This window comes from Aptenodytes forsteri, unplaced genomic scaffold (assembly GCF_000699145.1).
Source record: "Aptenodytes forsteri isolate BGI_AS27 unplaced genomic scaffold, ASM69914v1 Scaffold51, whole genome shotgun sequence".
NCBI lineage: Eukaryota > Metazoa > Chordata > Aves > Sphenisciformes > Spheniscidae > Aptenodytes > Aptenodytes forsteri.
The window spans coordinates 3219599-3239902 of record NW_008795495.1 but is presented as its reverse complement, the minus strand read 5'-3'; the positions used below and the strand labels follow the sequence as shown (position 1 = coordinate 3239902).

Genomic DNA, 20304 nt, shown 5'->3' with positions numbered 1-20304 from the left:
TGCGATATTTTGAACAACTTTGTTGATTGGAAAGTATACTTCTTTAAAACTTAATTAAAAATGGAAACAAAATATTATAGACAGTAACGGTGCATTTAATTCTCTCAGAGTGACCCCTAGGTTTTTTTAAGTATGCTATCATCTAGCTCCCCAATACTTCTCACCAGTGTCCTCAAAACTTAGTGTACTGGTGTGGGCATGGAGTCCACTGGGGGGCGAGCTTGAATTGCACATCGTCTCTCCAACTAGAAAAATGGCAAGTGAAACCTGTAACAGTTAGAGCATTTCATAAATCACGAGCACTGGTGTTAAATTTCTCTTTCTAGTATCAGCTTCTTGTTGTTGTTTTGCCAAATCGTCAAATAAAGCTATCAGGAGGTACCGGGTGTGATGGAGAGCCTTCAGGGCTCACAGGCAATCTTGCAGCTCAGGTTTATCAACTCTTCGCAAGGAGAAACTGTGAAAAATTGGCTCACTGGAGTTGTGTTGGGTTAGTTTCTGCTTCAGTGAACTTCAAATTACTAATGTGTGACTCTACAAATGAGTAATCTTTAAAAATGGGAAAACCAGCAGCCCTGGGTTGCGTTCCCGGTCTGCTTACGTCTGCGTTGCACTCGGCATAGGTGCTGGTGTCAGCCCTGGGAATGGGGAGAGCTGTAACTCCTGTTCCCCATGAGGTCCGGACCCATGCAGCCCCGGTGGGACTGACCTTCTTCAGTTTGCTGCTTTTACTTTGAAGATGGAGAGGGAAACAACCGTAGCGTTATTTTATGATATGTAATAGCTATTTCAGGCCTTTTAGGCAGTACTGAAGTTGCCATTGACACTTCCAGTAGGACAGCTGAGCATTGCAGACTAAGTAATACTGGTTGCTTCCACTGTGTTTTTTTCCCCCCATCAAAATTTCATTCTAAAAATATTTAAATTTATCTTAATGAATTGTTGTTTCCTTTTCTACTAGCCCTGGTTTGTGAAAGATCTACAGACTCTGTTCCCTCTGAAGAGAGATGATGAAAGTCTGATAGGTTTTATGTAAATTGAAGAGGCAAATCATGCCTTCTGTTGAGAGGCTGATACGGGTTATAAAAACTAGACTTTAATAACTGGTCTGTGAAGTTGGTGGAACTGGAAATCATGGGTCTGTGAAAACTGTAAAATGCATTAAATAATTTCATTATTTTGGAAAAAAGCAGGCAGATATTTTCATGCCATAAAATTGAGGACATACGTCTTGACCTCCTCTCTGGCTAGATGTTTCTGAAATGTCAATGGAAAGCTGCAAAGTAGTCAAAATTGTTTGCAATTTCCCTGCAAAATTTCACTTGATTTGTCATTATTTTTCGATCATCTGTAACTATAATGAAACTAAGTTCGTCAGCTAGATACGGTGAAGGTGGCAGGACAAAGCCATGCAGTCAGGCCATTTATCAGGTCAAATGCAATGCAGTAAAGTCTCAGGTGAAATAATACATTTCATGTATTACAGGCTCAATCAGCTTATTAGTTGTGGATAAAGGGCGTGACTGGAAAGATGAGAGGACAGGGGAGTGTTTTAGGGAGAGAGAAGAGGGAAAACAAGAACAAACATCCAGGACCCTTTGGGCTAGTTGCCATAACAGTGCAAAGGAGACATTAGAAAGTGGAAACACCTTTTGGATAGATGACAGTGATCATAGGAAAAACACACAAACACTTTTTTAATCATAGTGATTTCAGTTGCCTTGTTAATGCATTAAATAATGAAAAGCATGATTATCAAAAGATGGCAGGTTCTGGCTGCCAACAGAGACACTGCAGGGCGGTGGCTGGTGGCTGTGGGCGATGTCCTGGGGCACGCATGTGGTCATGCACCCGGTCATGGACAAACTGTCACACTGGCCAACCACGTGGCTAAAAGCTGCTTTCACTTTTCATCCACAGGCTACTTAGTCTGCAAATCCTAGTGTGCAATATTCTGTTTTAACCTGAATCGCGGGCCTATTGGTACTAAAGCAAACCTTTGCATATCATGATCCAGTTTTCATAGACATCATCTGTCTCCTCTTAAATAGGGAGAGCATGTAAATTTGAGGCATATTATGTAAATTGAAGAGGCAAATTATGCTGTCTGTTAGGGGGCCTGGTAAAGAACACAAAGACTTGAAACATGTATAATGGATAGTACATGTGGAGGAGATTTAAAGCTCTTCTCTTTTAAGTATGCAGAGTACGCTGGGTGGTGTGAATGTGTCCCAAAGCGGTGCCTAGCATGGGGACTGTGACCTGAGAAATGTAACCAACTACATAGTCATTCAAAGGGAAATTTGATTTGTCTTGGATTTCACATCTAAAGTTGCTCACAGCTAAATCCAGTTGTAGCTCATTGTGGCTACCCTCTTACCATATGGAGAAGCCCAAGGAGTTTAAAACATTGTGTGAATCATCGTGAAGAAGTCAATGAAGAAAGAAGATGCCTGCTTTAAGGTTATGTGACACATAATTTTGCAATGTCTGATACAGAAGAGATTGCTCCCTGTCTCTCACCTCTGTAGGTTTTTCATTTATTGTAGGAGTAATCAGCATTCTGTATTTCTGTGCAACCTTATTTCAGTCATTAGTTACTAATTTCTGGAGGAACGTGGTAGAGTGGCTTTCTGGGGTCAGTGGCAGCAGAAGCCTGGGACTTTTCAGTTGGTGTGAAGTGGGAATGGATTTAGTCTGTGAGCATAGGGCATCGTATAGCCACAGCCGTGGCTTTGCTCCTGCCTCCGAGGGGTGGAGGAAGGCAAGGGCTGTAACCAGAGCACCTTCTGTAGGGCTCAGATACTGGGCTGCAACTGCTGCTTTTCATCTGTGAGCCCCAACCAGCACCGGGTCCGAATCACTCTTCTCAGTGCCACTGCTGCAGAAGATGCGGCTGCTTCGTTAGGCACTTACAGAGGCAGGCTGAATATAGCCCCCAGGCCGAATGAATTTTTTAGTGTTTGGTGCTTTGTCCTTGATCAACACCTATATCATTCCTGAGAGATGAGAGCAAATACCTTTGCGACAGACGTAATGAAGCCTATTTGTCAGTGTCAGGGGGTCTTCAGTGGCGTTACATGGAGACAGTAAACATCTCAGAAATGCTGTTTTGTACCTGAGAAAATGACAGCATTTCCTCCACGAGATGTTCCTTTATAGCTGGGTTGAGACACCACCCTAGAAGATGGAGGGCTAGTGAGTACATGGGTGTTGTATTTAGTCTGAGGTTTTTCAGACATTGCATTCCTCTCACTCACTGTTGCTCCATATATTATTTTAATATGAAAGGGCCCCTGTCATTAGTCTTTGTTCACATTTTCCTTTGAGCAATTTCAGAGCGGACTTAAGAAGTCGGAGGCACCAAAAAAGTTATTTTTGCTCTGTAGGTTTTAAAACTCCATTCATTACCTGTTGTTTTCTTAAGGTCTCTTTAATGCCTTTTGCTAGCTATAAGTTCCAGAGAGATATTTACAGGTTTGTAATCCCTTCTTCAGGCAAATATTGGGAGGAAGCAACATTCTTAAAATAATCCTTCTGGATTTGACTTGAACTGTGTAGATTTTTGGCCTACTTTAAAATTAACACCTCTTTGTCACCTACCCTCCAGACTCGCTCTTCAAAAGCCCAGCTTTTCTTTCTCATGTCCTACGTGCTCCCTAGGCCCTTACACCAGAGCTCTCCCTCCTCCACGTAAATCTGTCGGGTGAAAAAAGCTGCAACAGCAGGTTCACATGCTGTTCCAGAAACTTGGAATTTAAATAAACAAAGCCAATTTAAAAATTGATTTGCTTTAAGTAAAACAGGAGGTTCTATTTGTATTGGGTGATGCTTTTATTTTTTAAGAAATACTTTCTTTTAGTGTTTAAAATTTACTGCCAGTTTCAATAAAGAGTAGAGCTTTCCAATGTGAAAACCAGTATATTTCATGGAATCCTTCATTTCTAGCTTTTCTGCTCTTTCTTCATGCAGTTTCTATTTAGAAGATAAACAGATTATTTAATAACCGGGGCTGCTGAAGCCTCAGCCTATTCCCATTGATGCGACTGGGTTCAGATTTCAGGACAGAAATGTATTTAAAAGCAGATGTCTGCTGGTGCGATATGTACCAGGGTATAAAGGCAGACTCACCAATGCCACCACAGCCTAGTAAGGTGATGTTCAGAAATGGGAACCTCTGGATGTAGCGAGATAGTTGTCTGAGTCCAGCTACTTACGGGCAGGTGTCCATACCACAAGGAGCTTGTACATCCAGTTCTCTTCCAATAGCTGCTCTGTGGAAAGTTAAATGATTTCATTTCTGGCGCATTTTGCGAGCTCTGAATTCACCTTACACACGGGGAGTCATTCCTCTGCATTGTAGGTCTGATGCTGTGCCGATATGGAAGAGTGCCCACGTGGTTATTCCAAGGCACTTTGATGGGAAAGCAAGTCTAATTGCGTCTGTGATTGCTTTCAGTCCCTAGGTTATGAAAAATATTTGCAACAGTGCCCCTTGACTTTGTAAATATGGGGTGCATGTGTGTTTTGTCTGTGTGTGGCACGAGGGAATAATGATGATTTCATTATGCAGAATAAAATTTTCTCTAAGTAAACCATTTAGTTCTTAATATTCTACCTCCAAAGAACTGCAGTTCATCTAAGGTCTCGGGCATGATTGTGGTCTACCATGTGTAGCCCTGCAGTGGCATAAAGGCAAGAAAGACCTCTCTACTCCCATCCCCTCCAAAGTGCTTTCCCAGATGTTGCACCCAGATCTGGAGAAGTAAATACACAGTACGTTAACTCTTGCAGCCCACTCAGTCCCCGACAGAGGGAACAGGATAGCAACTTGCTACTGAAATGCCCATTACTGGTGATATCCCATTTCTTTCGGGAAGTGTGTCTGGAGTTGCTCATGCCCGCCCTGTCCTTTTCAGGGCAACCTTTGATTGGAGCGTGCTCAAAACTGCAAGTAAGCTTCACAAAAGCCTTTGTTTTAATGTTTTATTCAGGTTTTCTTTTTTTCTGCTTTCTTTTTTCCATGGCTAAAAGGAAACAAGAGGTAGAGCCTGAAAGCTGGTGTTTTCAATCTTTACTTTTTGCAAATAAGTAGGAAGAAAACTGGGGAAATTTTACAAAAATTTCTTGTTCTGTGGGAAGGGAAAAAGATCAGATGACACCTGTGTAGGATGAGGGGTTATCTTCTACACTTCAGTGTTTTCTCCACATAGGATATGAAACGTAGTGGTATCTTGGTCACATTAACTCTAACTATCTTTTCCCTTGTCATGTGTATTCTTGTCAGTTAATGTTTTTCTTTAGTATCATATATATTTATTCTGCTTTTTATGGTGATAAAAATTGGTATCTCTTCATTTGGGAAGTTGAATTCCATTCACAACTCATTTACTTAAATGGGAGGTGGGTTTTTTAATGCTCTGTTTTTGCAGACAGCCCAGCATACCAGGGCCCCAGCCTCTGCTTGAGCCTGACTTCTAGCACAGTGCAAGCAACAAATAATCAGCTGCGCAAAACTGAGTGAGGCAAAGCTCACCCCTTGGAGCCTTTTTGTTGCTTTTTATGTGTTTGTTTATTTCTTTGGGAGTTTGTTTGTTGTTTTGTTTTTTACAGGTAGTGGAAGGTTTAGCTTTTATACTGAGAAACATCAGTATTGCTGTTGATGAACACGGTGGAGCAATCCCTGGAGCATCCAGGAGGAGTGACGGTAGCAGAATCGGAGGCAGATGGAAAGGGAAGCGTCACTTGCTTGGCGTCTCCCTTGCAGATATGGACCACAGTGAAGGAAAGGTGTTTTATTTGGGGAGGCCAGACTACAACCCAGGCCTGCAGCACCCCAGTTAAAGAGAGTTAGTGTGCAGATCTGCTGGCACCCTCTGTGCAGTTGGTTGCTGATGGAAGTACGGATCTGTTGCATCACCTTTCCCAAATACCTTTGTGAGTGAAGGCTGCCGTAAAAGGAAGAATCTCAGCCTTCCCCACGGCATTGGAAATTTGATAGTCCCATACATTTGCTGTGGCTGGAGGGAAGGAGAAAGCTTAGTGTAGTATCTTCCACTACACATACATATATATATAAAAAATACATATGTTAAGTGTGTATATATGCACTTAACATATACTTAAATATTTATATATGTACCACATCATGCAGGAAAAAATTATCAGGAAGGGTAATAAAAAGCTATTTGTCATCTACTGTTGGGATTTGGTCTGGCTCCTGGATGCAGGTACACAGGAAGAGGCCTTTTACATTTCCAAAAATTTCATTTTTTCTGTTTTTACAGGAATTAAAATTCATCATTTTACATCAGCAATGCCCTTGGCAATGTATGTAACTAATCCTTGTCCCAGAGCATTAATTCATTTGTATCTCACATAGTAGTAGGTATGTCCCATCGTGGGGCAAAGTCTCTGTGCAGAAGCCCAAAAAGAGAAAATGTGGAAGTTCCTTGGATTCCCCCTCTTTGTTTCTCTCCTGTACGTGCAGTTACAGAACAGGGCTGGGACCAATGTAATGGATTTGCCTTCTTAAGTTATGGAGAACTGAATTTTGTGAGTCTGGTCGCAAAGGCTTTTTTGCTGGGATTTGTATTAAAATAGCAGCAAACTGAGGCAGCTGTATATCTAGAGGGGCATGTGGGACAATAGCAGGTGATGGAAAGAGATAAGGTTGCTGAACTAGTACTGGTCTTGCAGAGGGAGTGAGAAGAAGGGTCAGGATGGCAAACTGGACCCAAGCTCAGCAGTGCAGTGAAATGAAAAGATAGTTGTATGCTGCGATGTGGGAAAAGGACTCGCACCTGAATTATCAGAAGTGGAGCTTGTAAATAATCGGTTCAAGAGCTGCCAAAAGTGTGATGAAGTTCTGTCTCTTGTTTTAGAGTGGAGGTTGTCACTGTATTTTTGAATTGAAGAAATTGTTTTGTTCCCAGTTTTCACATGAAGAAACCATGTCCCCGTGCTTTGCTTAAGTCAGACTGAGAACAAGGAATAAAAAACCTGAATTTCAAGACGTGTGACAGGCAGCACAATATGTTCCTGTTCTGCTCATAGAAATTGTTTTCCCAGACTTGCTCAGCTGATACAAAATTTTAATCTCTTCCCAGAAAGATATTTTATTTGCGTATTTTGACAATACTGAAACACAAAAGTCAAATTCACTGTGTTCACCAAAGAGATATAGTGAATCAGTAACTTGGAAACAGAGATCCCAAATTACCTTTAGAAAGACATCTAAATAATTGAATTGGATTTTTGCATCAAAATGATTGAAAATCTTTCAAACTTTTAAAGGGATGAAACTGAGATCTACCAGTTTCATTACAGAAAGTAAGGTGTTCCTAATATGTGAGTCATAGCATTGCTGTTCACTTTCTCTGTCGTTTTGGGAAGGTTGCTGATGCTTGCTGTGTTGGTTTTCCTACCTGCAGAATAGACGCGATATTTGTTACACAGTGCTATTATGAAGACAGACTTTTATGAAGGATTACATTTTAAAAAAAGCTTTATAAGGCACTTTGAAGTTGGAAAGTGCTTTATAAGTGCTCTGATGTTTTTTCATTAAAAAATTATACTAATAAAAATATCACACAAAATGTAAGAGTTGTCATTTTTCACCTTCCCTTGCAAAAAGCTAAGCTGCCCCCTTCCTCTGGGAGTGCCTGAGGCTGCTCATTATCAGATAGTGTTTTTGCTGTAAAGAGATTCTTTTCTGCCCGAAATTGCTTATTTTTAGTAGAAATGCAAAATCTAATTAGCCATCATTTGTGGTTTTCAATTTATGATTTCCCCTTCCAGAGTCCTATCAGTATGGGTGCAGTGTGACTGTCCCATATGTTTCAGAACGATTCTGGTGTTTATGTGGGAGCTGAAACCAGCTGACATAAACACTACACCTTATATATATTGCATAATATCCTGTAGGAGAAACCAATCCAGGAATCACCAGGAGATGTCCTCAACCCTGCAAAGCTGCAGGTCTGTTGACTTTGACTAGAAAATTTAACATCGTCAAACATAGGCAGAGGCATGCGTGCTGGATTATTTGTTTTCTTTTGACTTGTTATGGGCTAAATCTTTAGGACCTCACTCTGTTTTTATATGGGGAATACTCCTCCAAGAGTAATAGCAGTAGAAACTGAGTGTATAAAGATGTGGCTGTAGATAGGACGGCTGGGCAGGTGCCACCTATTAAACCGTGCAAAAACCATTGTATTTCGTGAATGGAGTGAGGGACGGCATCTCCCCTGTGCTCCCACCCTCCCAGTTTGGAAACTATAAACCAAGTTTCGTTTCCAAGTGCTTTTCTAACTTTGTCCTTCTCAAAAGTGGAATTTCAGCTTGTGACTCTTTCACAGGGTGATGAAGGCTTAAATACAGAAAAATCTGACTAGGTGGCTAAGCCTGTACCCCTGAACAGTCCCTTATGTGTATTTTCTAGTTGACTCTTACTTGGAATAAAAATGTTACCAGTATTTCAAAATGCTAAGTACTGTTGCAGGAGGGGGCTACAGAGAAGTGATGTAATAACTCAGAGTCATGGTGAGAATTACATGTGCAGAAAAATTGGATAGATGGGAATGTCTGAAGAGGACACAAATAAGAAGGGTCATGGCACTCACCTATAATACCAGAGAGCGAGCTGAGTTTATGCCAGAGAAAGAAATTGCTTTAGAATTGGATCACGGGGATGTTTTCTGTCCTGGTAGTAGATGGTGTTACCTCATCATTAGTTAATGACATGGTTGCCAAGAGCCTGCTAAACTGATGAATAAATGAAGCTTAAATAATACACAAATGAAAGGAACTGCAAGTGTGCGGGGAGTACATAGGGCATCTGCAACTGCAGTAAATAAAGTTCCTTGCCTAGGGAACATAAGCCTGGCTCTGTTTCCTGGAGCTCCAGAGCAGTTTCGCCGCTGGCGGAATAACCCATGACTATTCACATGGCGTTTTTGTGGTGCCTGTCTTCGAAGCATCTGGCATCAAATACCATGATACCAGCTAGTTGGTGGGCAGGGGATAACTGCTGAGGAACGTACCGCATGGGAAATTCTGCCCAGGGTAGAACAAACCCTGGTCCCTTCATCTGTTACATGGCATGGTCTCCTGCTGGTACCCATACAGGGTTTTTTTTTAAGGAATATGTGAATGTCATCGGGTTGTAAAGTAAAAGTTTGAGAGAGATTTATTTCTGTGGGTGAATGATCTTCTGGATGTTAGAGTACCTGAATAAGGATATGGGAAGACAGATGTTGGGCTGTGGGGAGGGTGGAAAATTTTGGAAGGATTGGCTGAACACAGTGGTCATTATTCAGTATTATTAATTCATTATTTGCTTGAGTTTAGGGAGATTTAATGAGTAACCGTTGTAACGATGTTCTTAAGTGCTTAAGTGAGAGGAGTCATGGTAGGGTAGGAAAAATAATATGGTAAAAGTAATTAAACTAATTTGGATTGTGGCCTCTGGACTACAAAAGGCAAGGTTTTGGAGGGCTCTTAGAAATAGATGTTTTGTTAATAGAAGATTAAAAAAATGACTAGTTCCATTTGGGGCATTGAGTCATACCTTTAAAATTTCATAATTAACTTCCCCAAACAATAGAAAATACTCATTTTCCACAGGGAACTGTCTAGAAGAACTTTTTCATGCTCCAGGGTCCCTCTTGATCCGTGTAAATGCCTGTCATGGCATACTGTTCACTGTCCATGTATTGCAGGACAGAGCTGCGGAATAGCATCAGAATACAATTTCTCTGTGTTTTGGGATCTTTTTGTCAGGTTTCGAGGCAAACAGGTGCAAAAGTAGAGGGTCAGCTCCCATGAAAATGTTCACAGCTTCAGGCATTTATTTTTAAATGGGTAGCTTCTATAAGTCTAAAACCTTACAGATTCAGAAGATTGAACTAACAGGGGTTTATCTTTTTCCGGTTTTCTTTTTCTCCTCGTGTTAATTGCCATGGGTTCTTAGTCTCTTTCTGCAGCTCTCTTTACTACCATTTTCCAAAAACTGTCTACTTTTTTGTCTTCTCCTTCATTCCCATGTTTCCACTTGACTCACACCACCTGCTTTTGCTCCTTAGAGCTGAATGAGAATTTGAGTGTCTGGGTGCATGACAGTAACTCTGTGGTTCATGCTCTGGCAGCTGCCGAGCCATTGAAGGAGCCGAAACGTGCCCACACTTTGAACCCGAGAGTTTCTTAGACACTGAAGCTCAAGTGCTTGCAGAGAGGCAGAAGTGTCTGAGTCAAAATGGTTGAGTATTTGACTTCAACTCCACTGCAATCCAGTCTTGAAATGGCAATATATATATATAAGCACTGGGGCTAGTTTCTTCCAATTAACGAAATAGTTTTGTCCACCTCCTCATTTACCGCTTTCTGGGTTGCCCTGCTGAGGTCCTGCTTCTCTCTGTTGATTCTACTGATAATTTCAGCTGTGAGTGCCCAAGCTCATCAGTCAAAGCTGGTGTGGGATACCTGACACCAGCTTCCCATCCGCTAGCAATTCTGCTCCTGCTGGTCCTTTCTCCATCCTTTGAACTCCTGGATCTTCCGTTTTTTACTGTCATTCTTATGGACTCAGTGATCACTCTTCACGTCTCGGATGTTGCCAAACAAAAGGCTAACAGTTAGTATAGTGTTGCCTAGGAAGAAGAACATTTTTTTTTCTAGCACCTGTCCATCCACAGATGATAATGTGGGTGTTTAACAGAAAAGTAATACTATTATTCTTCCCCTAAAAATTAGGTCTGCGTAAAATGTTGTTGATTAATCTTAATGAAAAATCGTATCTTTCACAGTTTTCTTTACAGTGGCTTTTTTAAGGTGCATGTGAGTGAACGTCTTCAGAGTAATGCTACTTTGCCTGTTTTTTTCCTTCTTATGCTATACACATATATTTAATTGAAAATAATGAAAGGTCTTCTTAGGTTGAGCTTGTAAGAGCGATTTTCCTTCAGTGGTGTAAATAGCTTGAGAGGAATGTGGTTAGTCCTGTCTCTTTCACATAGCTCTATAGGGGCTGGGTAAGCAGGACTCATTGAGGAGGGAGGCTGGAAGCAACACCTGGGAACTCCAGGCGACTGACACACGCTCATGTCCTTCCATCAGCTGACTTTTGTTTCTTAGCTGAAGGGATACTGTTTTAATGGACGAACAAACTGTTTCTGGTATTTGCCTTTCACCAACCATCCCTCCCTGCATCGGGTTCTCCATTTGTCTTCTGCCAAGGGAAAGAAGAGCTGGGATTTGTGTGCCAAAGAGGCTGTCGCAGGGGAAGGATCTCGGGGCGGGGAGAGACTTAGCATTTCAGATGCTTTTAAATGGGGATCCAGAGCTTAGGAAATACCTCCTTGTTTTGCTCCGGAAGTCTCTGTGGTCAAAGAAACCAAGCGGGGCAGTATTCAGAGTCTAAACAAAAACAGAGTTTTAAAGTACTTTGAGGATGGACAGGGCAAGTGCTCCACTTGGAAGCTATTGATGTGGTGTGACGAGACCATTAGGATAGACCTGCCTAGTCAAATGGGGAGACTGCTATATTTGTCCGGTGCTCCACACCAACTGTTTGTGGCAAGTCTATGTATGTAAGACAGTTCGGTGGTGAATCTGAACACGTTTTGTAGCACTTTGTCATTGGCAAGAGCGTGCAACCCACCATCTGCCGTGTAGCTTGTGCCCATCCAGCTCGCGGCAGCTGCTGGATTCCAGGCACCCAACGCTGTGGCTGCCAAGGGGCAATGAACACTATTTGGTGCTTTGTGCTTGGCTGAGGCTGTAAAAATATCTAGGCTAAGTTGCTGCTGGTACAGCTATGGGCTGTGGTCACCTCAGAGCCTGGATTGCTGGGCTCTCCTCACAGCAACTGTTTCCCACCCCCGTCTGACATCAAAACTGCAGCACAGCCCAGATGGTGCACAGAAGGTACCAACCCAAGGAGCTCAAATGTTGCTGACAACCCTGCTGACATGCCTGTACAGCATCCAATTTCCTTACAGAGGCACCCATGGCCATTTCAGCTGGACTTTTCAGGGCTGTTTGAACTTTGTGGTGATATTCTTACTCAGGAATTTTCTTTTGAAACCAAGGGCTCTCAGCAAAGCATTTATTGACTTTTGAAGAGACGCATGGAGGGAGGTGCTGCCTACGACAAAGCAAGTGTTGCATCACTGGTTCATGTAATTGAAATAGTTTCTTGCAAGCTGCTCGTGATTCATAAGAGATAATAAATAGCTGAGGAATGATTGTGCCTGACGAAGGAAACAGTTGTTGCAGAGATGCTCTTTTGTTGTCCTGGTTATGATTAGCTGGTTTCAGAAGGGGAGGTAAAAAGTCATTTTTGACACACCACAGGAAGATGCATATGGACCTCACACAGTTTCCCTTCCTCAGTTTTGGTGCATGCTTGACTGTGGGATCAAGGTAACTGCCAAGAGCATTTAACATGTAGACATTGAGGGCTGGTGATAGAAATCACAAATAAGTATAGCCTACAAACATGGCAAAAATGGGGTTTTATAAGAGTTTACTTTAGGAAAGCACAAAATCCAGTTTTGCTGTATTAATCTTCTCGTCTGACATGATACGACACAGAACATGGGGTAAGCGTCATGCTTACCTTTAAATAAAAAGCAGAGGGTCAGATTTTCCAAAAATCTACACTTAGCCCAAGTCTGATCTCATTGAAGTAAATGGGTATTTATCAACAGCATTGTGCAAGTCCCATGGCTGAGTACATTTAAAAATTGTACACTGTTCCTGGTAACATCTTGCACGCAAAATTAATTTTACTGAAAGTAAGCACGATAAATAAAGAGGACTTTTTGCAGATTGAATTTTTATGTTTAATTGGGAAATCATAGTTCATTTTTACCAGCTTGCTGAGAAATGTCCTGCAGTGTTGTTTACACAAATAATTAGGAATTTTCATAAACTTCATAAAAATAATTGGAAGTCTGTGGCAGCCTGTGATAAATTGCTGAAATATCGGGTAATCTGGCCATTTTGGGAGAAAGTGTAGCCTGATGAGATGAGGGTAGCAAACTCGTATGGTAATCACGAGAATAATTACACAGCCCTTTGTCCTGACGTTAATCCCCGCATCACCCCTGCAAGGTAGGATCTATATTGTTGCCTTAATCCTGTTGATTTTCTTAGTCATGTGAATGCCACAGGAATGATAAATCTCAAGGCCCTTTCCTTATATTCAGCAGATTTGGTACCTCGTAATTGTGTAATTTGGCCTAAAGCAACCCCTAGGCAGTGGGTGTTCATGGGAAGTGTGCAGAGGGGGTTGTGGGGATTAAGAGCAACAAGGGGAAAGTCACCACCTGTTTTTTCCCCCCTCCCCTCTTTCTTTTGTGTCTCCCAGGAGAAAAACCCTACAAATGTACCTGGGAAGGCTGCACCTGGAAGTTTGCTCGCTCCGACGAACTGACGAGGCATTACCGCAAGCACACGGGAGTGAAGCCATTCAAGTGTGCAGACTGTGACCGCAGCTTTTCCCGCTCAGATCACTTGGCGCTCCACCGCCGCAGGCACATGCTGGTTTGAGAAACGCTACCTGTTCCAGCCAAGTTTAAGAGCTGGGTCTCTTAACTACCCGGAGTGAATTCAGCAGGGCTGAATCCCCCTCTACAGTGTTAACAGGCAGGGCTTTCCCTGATGTCCGTAACAAAAAATAATAACAGAAATTAAAAAAAAAAAAGCAGGAAAAGAAGTGCCACTCTTCTCCTTGCCATCTGAAGTTAACCCCGTCTGCCCCTCAGCATGGCTACCCCCTGAAAGTGTCATCACAATCACCAGGGAAATAGCAGCCAAAATGCTACAGGAATGGGCATTATTTTACATGCTGCGTCCTTTGACAAAAAAATGTTTATAGCTTGTATGTTTTCTCAGCTGTCGGACATTTTGTTCCTGAAAAATCACTGCTGATTGGAGGATTAGATATGACAAACCGATGATGATGATGATGAGAGCAAGACCGCTAGACCTTTATTATTCCATCTTTTCCCCTTGTTTTGAATACCATCTGGCCGGTGTCAGCATTATGCCCGAGCTGTGCTACAGACAAGCTGCGTGTGAGTAGGCAAGAAGATTCTGCTGGAGAGGTCCCGCTGTTGGAGCTGAAGGGTCGCTTGAGCAGACTTTTGCAATAACGATGGTGGCATTTTAATATTGTACCACAATTTGTCATTATGCCCTAGAGGACACCAGCCATTTAACCTTTCTCTTTTTTTTTCCTTTCTTTTCTTTTGTTGTTGTTGTTGTTGAAGTCTGTAAAATAAACAAGGGGCAGCAGCATCTCTGCTGAAAGTACAATATTAAGTATCTGTATTTTACCATGGACTTATTTAGAACCATTTTCTGGTTTGTATAGAAAAAGCCCATCTAAAAACTACTACCCCATTCTCAAAGTGCAGTTTTCTTTCATGCAGGTATCCTCTTCCCCACGAGCAGTGTTTGAACAGAAGGAAATAGTCAGATCTTATACTTGCTGATACCAAGGTTAGTGGTGTAGCCATTCATGAAATGGAATTGAATGTACCAACAAACAAAACAGAAGAAACAGGTGCATCTCTCGCAGAGAAAAAGCAATAATGAGTAAAATGGCTCTCGAGACAATAATTTACTCCACACCAACAGAAGGGGGGGGTATGCAGAAATAGCACGTAAGATCATTTAAGTTAATCTTTCTGATGGTTTCACTGACCTGCTAGGTACCACAATTAAGTACTTCCATTTCCTTCAACATAATACTTGTGTCTGGAAAGCAAGATAGATAAAGGAAAGAGCTGATTGTTGAGGAGTCAGAGGATGAACTGTAAGTAGGAAGACGAAATGGTTCTGCAGTGGTGCTCTGCAAGACATTAGGTTTCTCCCTGGGCGTTAGGGAATAACAAGATTTTGCCAGCTGTCTAGTATGATATAAATGGCCCTTTATATGGGTACCAGTGGCTGCCCCTGCTGGGATTTTCAATCCAAGCCTTTTCAGATTAAATAAAAGGAAATTCTTGATCATTCCCATACAGCCCTGTAATTGTGAACCAATTTGTATTAATTGAATTATGTAGGAAAGAGAGAAACTCTTAGTCATCAGTTGTTCATGCAAACAGAATAGTGTTTTTCTGTTTTCTTTCCTCACAAGGATCTGCCTATTCATCTAAATTTGACAAAGAGGAGGCTTGGCAAGATGTTTTAAGTGTTGAGAGTTTTATAGCTTAGAGAGAAAAGATGTATACATGAAAGTCTTTTGCAATGCATTTAATTATGAATATTTGGTTCCAGGAATTGCACAGATTAAACTTGTGATGCCACTTGTTCATTTTTAAATGTTTGACCAGTCTGAATTAATTTCTGATTCCTGAAGTAACCATAGTAATGTTGGGGGGATTCTGAAATTGAGGTAATCTTAAAGAAAAAACAGCACAGAGTACCCATACAAATACTGAAAGCAATTACAGTTAATTGAGGATTAATATGACTGGGATAATACTTCATAACAGCATTCACAGGCCCCAGAGTTTGATTGTCTTTAAATACATTCTTAATATTCCCCGGTACCAGATAGTTTATCAGCTCTCTGAAAGAACTTCAATACTGTTAAAGCTCAGGCTCTCCTCTGCCGACTGGTCAGCAGAGAAACCCAAGACAAATTATTCGCAGCCATTGTGGGAAAAATGCCTCTGTCAATTCCCATTGACTGTGTTGGTAATCAACTTCCACAAAATTCAGCAACGGTTTAGTATCCGGCTCCAAATCGGGAATGAAGCAGGGGCACTAAGTGTCTGTGCAAAGCACGGAAAGGCTGCGACGGATCAGGGCTTCTGGATAGGCCATGAGGCATTGTGGGGCAGCAGAACTGGGTCTTTACCAGCAGCTTTACTGCTGTTGGTTTAAAAAACTGGTTGTCAGTGTTGTACGTGAGATGGTTCATGGATTACGTCTGAGGTCTGTCTTTTATGTACTTCAATATTGTCCCCTTAAATGGATCTGTCATTCTCAGCGTTTAGGGAGAGAAGTCAGGTCAGGTGGAAGTCAATTGATAAAGTTATTTTCCTGCCCAAGAACATTTTACTGACTAATTACTTGAATAGCAGTAATTCAGTTGAAGAACCGATGGCATACAGAATTCCTTTCAGAATCTGTGATCTTTTTTCTCCCATAGAAAATGAAGTTTGTTTGACCAGAAGCTCTTAAGGCCATTCTGTTAGCGTACAAGAAGAGCAGTGAGAGAGAACATCTCTGATGTTATTCACAAAGGCAGGGTATGGCTGGGAGAGACCAGTGTCCTCTTTGGGCTTCCTCTGTAGTCTATGAAGAGAGAACTTGAGAGGCCTTAAATTCCAGCATTCAGCTCTGAACTGCCCCAAGGAGGAGCATATGTATCACAGACCCTGGGGACGCTCCTCTCCCAAGGCCAAGGTTGGTCTGTGTGAATCCCTTGTCTTTCAGCTGGTTGCCCATTACTTTATGCACAGGAAACACTGCAACAGAAAGAGGGTCTGGTTTTATTCGAGGAACCCCAAAGTGATACAGGGATAAAGCAGCACTCATGTCAAGGGACACAGGCATAGAGCGTGTCAATGGTAACAGAGTGAAGCCAAAAGTTAAAGGAACGTACACTACATTTTCTTATTTCACAGGCAGGAAGTATATCCTCAACCTTTCCGGCACACGTGTAAGGGCTTTTCATGCTGCTGTTGCCTCTAGATAAATTACACAACCAGCAGTAGTCCACCACTGGGTTTCAAGTACCCAGTATGGTTCTTGGCAAGTTTCTCATTGGTACCAGCACCCACAGGCTTTGGCCCCAAATACTCCGTGAGGTTGTTTTCTGGTTTGTTTTCCGCTTCAGAAGTATTTTAAGAGAAGTTACTCTGTGGGAGGAGGGTGTTTGGATGTGGAGCCGATGTCCCCCAGATTCTCAGGGTGTCCTTCCATCAGTGGCTGTGGTTCAGACCCGCCAAACTTCTGTGCTTGTGCAGAGACTGAGGGCGATTGCTCCAGGGTAGTTTCCTCAGAAATCCTGGTATCCCACCACAGGTCTGTGACATTTCATAACCATGGCGAAGACTTACATCATATGTAGCATGCAGAAGTACCAGATCTCATCTTGACACAACACAATTGTGTTGTGTCAATTATCTTAATTGAGCGGTTGGGAGAGACAAATATAGAGTATCCTGTTCTTTTGGAAAGACAGAAATTTATGCTTTTAAGTGTGAGTAAAGGATGGGTAATATCTACCATGCGCATTACAGCTTACAAGGGAAACCGTGCCACAAAGTGTCAGATTTCAAACGTTTCCAAAAGGATCCAATGGATTTGTCAGGAAATCTCAGCAGCCAGCATTATAGGAAAACATAACGAGCAAGCAGCTTTGATACAGAACTTTTTAAATTTTAAATTGTCGTTATTTTTTGAGCTCCTGTTTTATTCAGCACTGTAAAATTGGCTCATTGCAACAGCAGTTTGTACTTGGGGATGAAGATGCAGTATTCCTTATTCTCTATCATGCTTACACAATTAATTAAATAGATTTAGACTGACTTGTATATATGATTATTTGCTGGAGTAATGTATAACAAAATTAACAGTGTTAAAAATTACATCAGTGATGTTGATGTTTGGGGTAACCTCACAGTGCAGAGCATGGACAAATAGCTGGACAACCTTTCTCCCCTTTAATAATGGGAATAACAGTGATCATAAGTCTCGTTTTCCATTAACCACATTGAAAATGTATTCTAGTTGCCATTTATAAATTTATCTTCTGATAATAAATGCTGTTTAATGGAAAAAATCTCTTTCTTCTTTATTGAAGGTGGGTACCTCAAAATTGGAGTAAGTTTCACCATTAATATCCCGCTTATTTTTAAGTTTGAACTTTGGTTTGGGAAGGTCAGTGTGTGAAACTGCATCTTCCACAGCAGACAAGTCTAAAGATCATTCAGTAAATCCACCCTACTCCCGCATGCTCATCCATACATCCATGCATATAAACCCCAGCACTTCCACATGCCTCCACCCATGTGCAGGTAATAAACAAGTTTGTTTAAAAAAAAAAAAAAAAAAACAGAAAAGGAAGAATTGGAAATAAACACTGTAAAAGAACATACTACCTTCTTAAGAAACCAGCTCATGTTATTGTATTATGCCTTTTTCTGTGATTTATAACTGTAGAAGTGCACAAAGAAATTTAAAGATTGTTATATTTTCACAGTTCCGCTATAGCGTAACAGTTGCTGTGTAATGTATGCTTATGAATTCAAGCCCATTGGTACCTTAAAAATGCTTAAATTCTGATTGATTTCCGCAGTAAATCAGGTTTTAGTACAAAAATGTAACTATAAGGATACTGCATCTTTAGAAATCAAAATACATTGAAAGTATTTTACTATACTTGTAACAGTTTAAATATTCTGTAATATATGTGATAGTGGAAAAGTATTTTCAAACTCACAATTTTACATGGGGTGTAAATAGGATAAATGAAGTACATTTTTAAAAATCCTTTAGTTTTCATCAGGAAAAAGGGTAAGATAATGCCTTGCAAAGCTTAAACACAAAACGTAAGAGGTAAATCATTCTGTTTTGTCAGAGCATGTTTTCTCTGCAAAATGGAGTGGCCACTTCTTTGCTGTTTCGCAGATTGCATGCGATATAGTGAAGTTGTATTGAGTCCTTCAATGTCGAATAAGTCAACACTCAGAATGTCTTTGACTGAATAAAGGAAAAAAAGCACTTAATCAAAATGAAAACCATATGAAAGGTTTTGGGGTTTTTGTGGGGTTTTTTTTCCTTCTGGCATTTCACAGTGAACTGCAGATACAGTAATGGCAAACTCTCATTTGATTTTATTTCTTCTTGTATTTCCCTGACTACAATGCTTCTTGAATAAAGGTTGCAGAGCTGAAATAGGCAGCTGCTCTTTGCTGATTCCAGGGGAGTTTAGTCTTCTAGGTGCAGTAGCATGTCAACAAAATCAATTGTAGCAGGACAGTTGTGACATTTAAAATGCGCATACGCTTCAGCAAGATAGCCTAAAATCTATTTTAAAAGACAAAACAGAAACTGAAAGTGCCTGTAATTAGAACTGATGGGATGTTCCTATACTTTTACACAGCAATAACTTACAGGATTCTGTTAACAGTAAGGTGAAAATGATATTTTACTTGGAGAACAATAATGCAGCACAGAAACAAACACAAAGTGCCATTTGTATTTTCACATGTTGAGATATTATATTAGAGGTTTTAGTTATTTTGTCAGATAACGTCTGTCATCTACTTGTAAGAAGAAAATGGATCTTAGCTTACAAATGACTCGTATCCACATCAATTCTCAGTAGGTGTGAATGGAGGTCATTGTCAAGCAGTGTTTTAGGGGATTCGTTCCTAATTTACGTCTGATGTGCCCATGTATCCAGGGTATTCTCTAGTGAAATAATCCAAAAACCAGCAATAAACCCAGTGGAGCTTTTTTAGGGTATATGGTAGAATGGGGATTCTCTTGAAAAATCCTCTGCATCGAACTCTGGAAAGACAGAGTTCACCTTATGTCTCCTTCTATTCATCATGTAATGTTCATAGTATTTAATATCATCTTAGAACTGTTTGACTTCAGGAGTGGACAAAATATATCACTTTTCTTTCTTTTGGGGACAAATGAGTGAAAAATTTGGGACTGTCAGTCTAAAGACTATTTGAGTAGCAAACAAGAAGTCGATATTCCTAAAATGGAGTCAGGAGATTTTTATATTGAGTGACCTAAACATTTGCATCAATAGACTAATTGGTCTTACAAGGAAATGGCCAGCTGTGACTCTTCCACTTTTTTTTTTTCCCTCGTTTTTTTTTTTTTTAATCTGGTAGGTTTAAAAAAAAAAATTAACTGCTGCTAATGGATTCTTAAAATAGCAGTGTAATGCCATCCCTCTTGCTTCTTCTGTTTCTAAAAATGAATTTATTGGAGATCAAAATGTAACTGGTTGTCCCGATACCTTTGCCAAGGAAGATTGCTTTCCATCCTCTAAATTTTTACCTGTCATTTATCCAGGCAGAATTTTGTATTTGAAAAATTCCAGATTTTGCCTAGACTTTTGCTGCCATCGGTGGGTTGTTGCTGGAGCGGGAGGATGGGTGTTCATTTTTTTATTCACCAAGGCAGGATTGGGTGTGCACGAAGACGCTCACTGTATACGGAAGAAAGTGTAGGTGCAAAAAAAAAAGCACATGGACTCGCATGTAAAAACTGGACGTTTATGCACGTCAGTTAATCATGTGACAAGACGGCTACTTT

General features: G+C 40.9%; 1 protein-coding gene across 3 annotated transcripts in view; it reads left to right on the top strand.

Moving 5' to 3' along the window:
- KLF12 (Kruppel like factor 12) overlaps positions 1–17799 on the top strand; it is a 263096-nt gene extending 245297 nt beyond the window's left edge. For all 3 annotated transcript variants that reach the window (XM_009281721.2, XM_009281722.2, XM_019472692.1), the window contains one exon: positions 13373–17799. In XM_009281721.2, coding sequence (XP_009279996.1) covers positions 13373–13554 — 182 coding nt within the window. In that variant the 3' untranslated portion in view covers positions 13555–17799. The remainder of the gene's footprint in view (positions 1–13372) is intronic.
- Positions 17800–20304: the final 2505 nt, after the last annotated feature.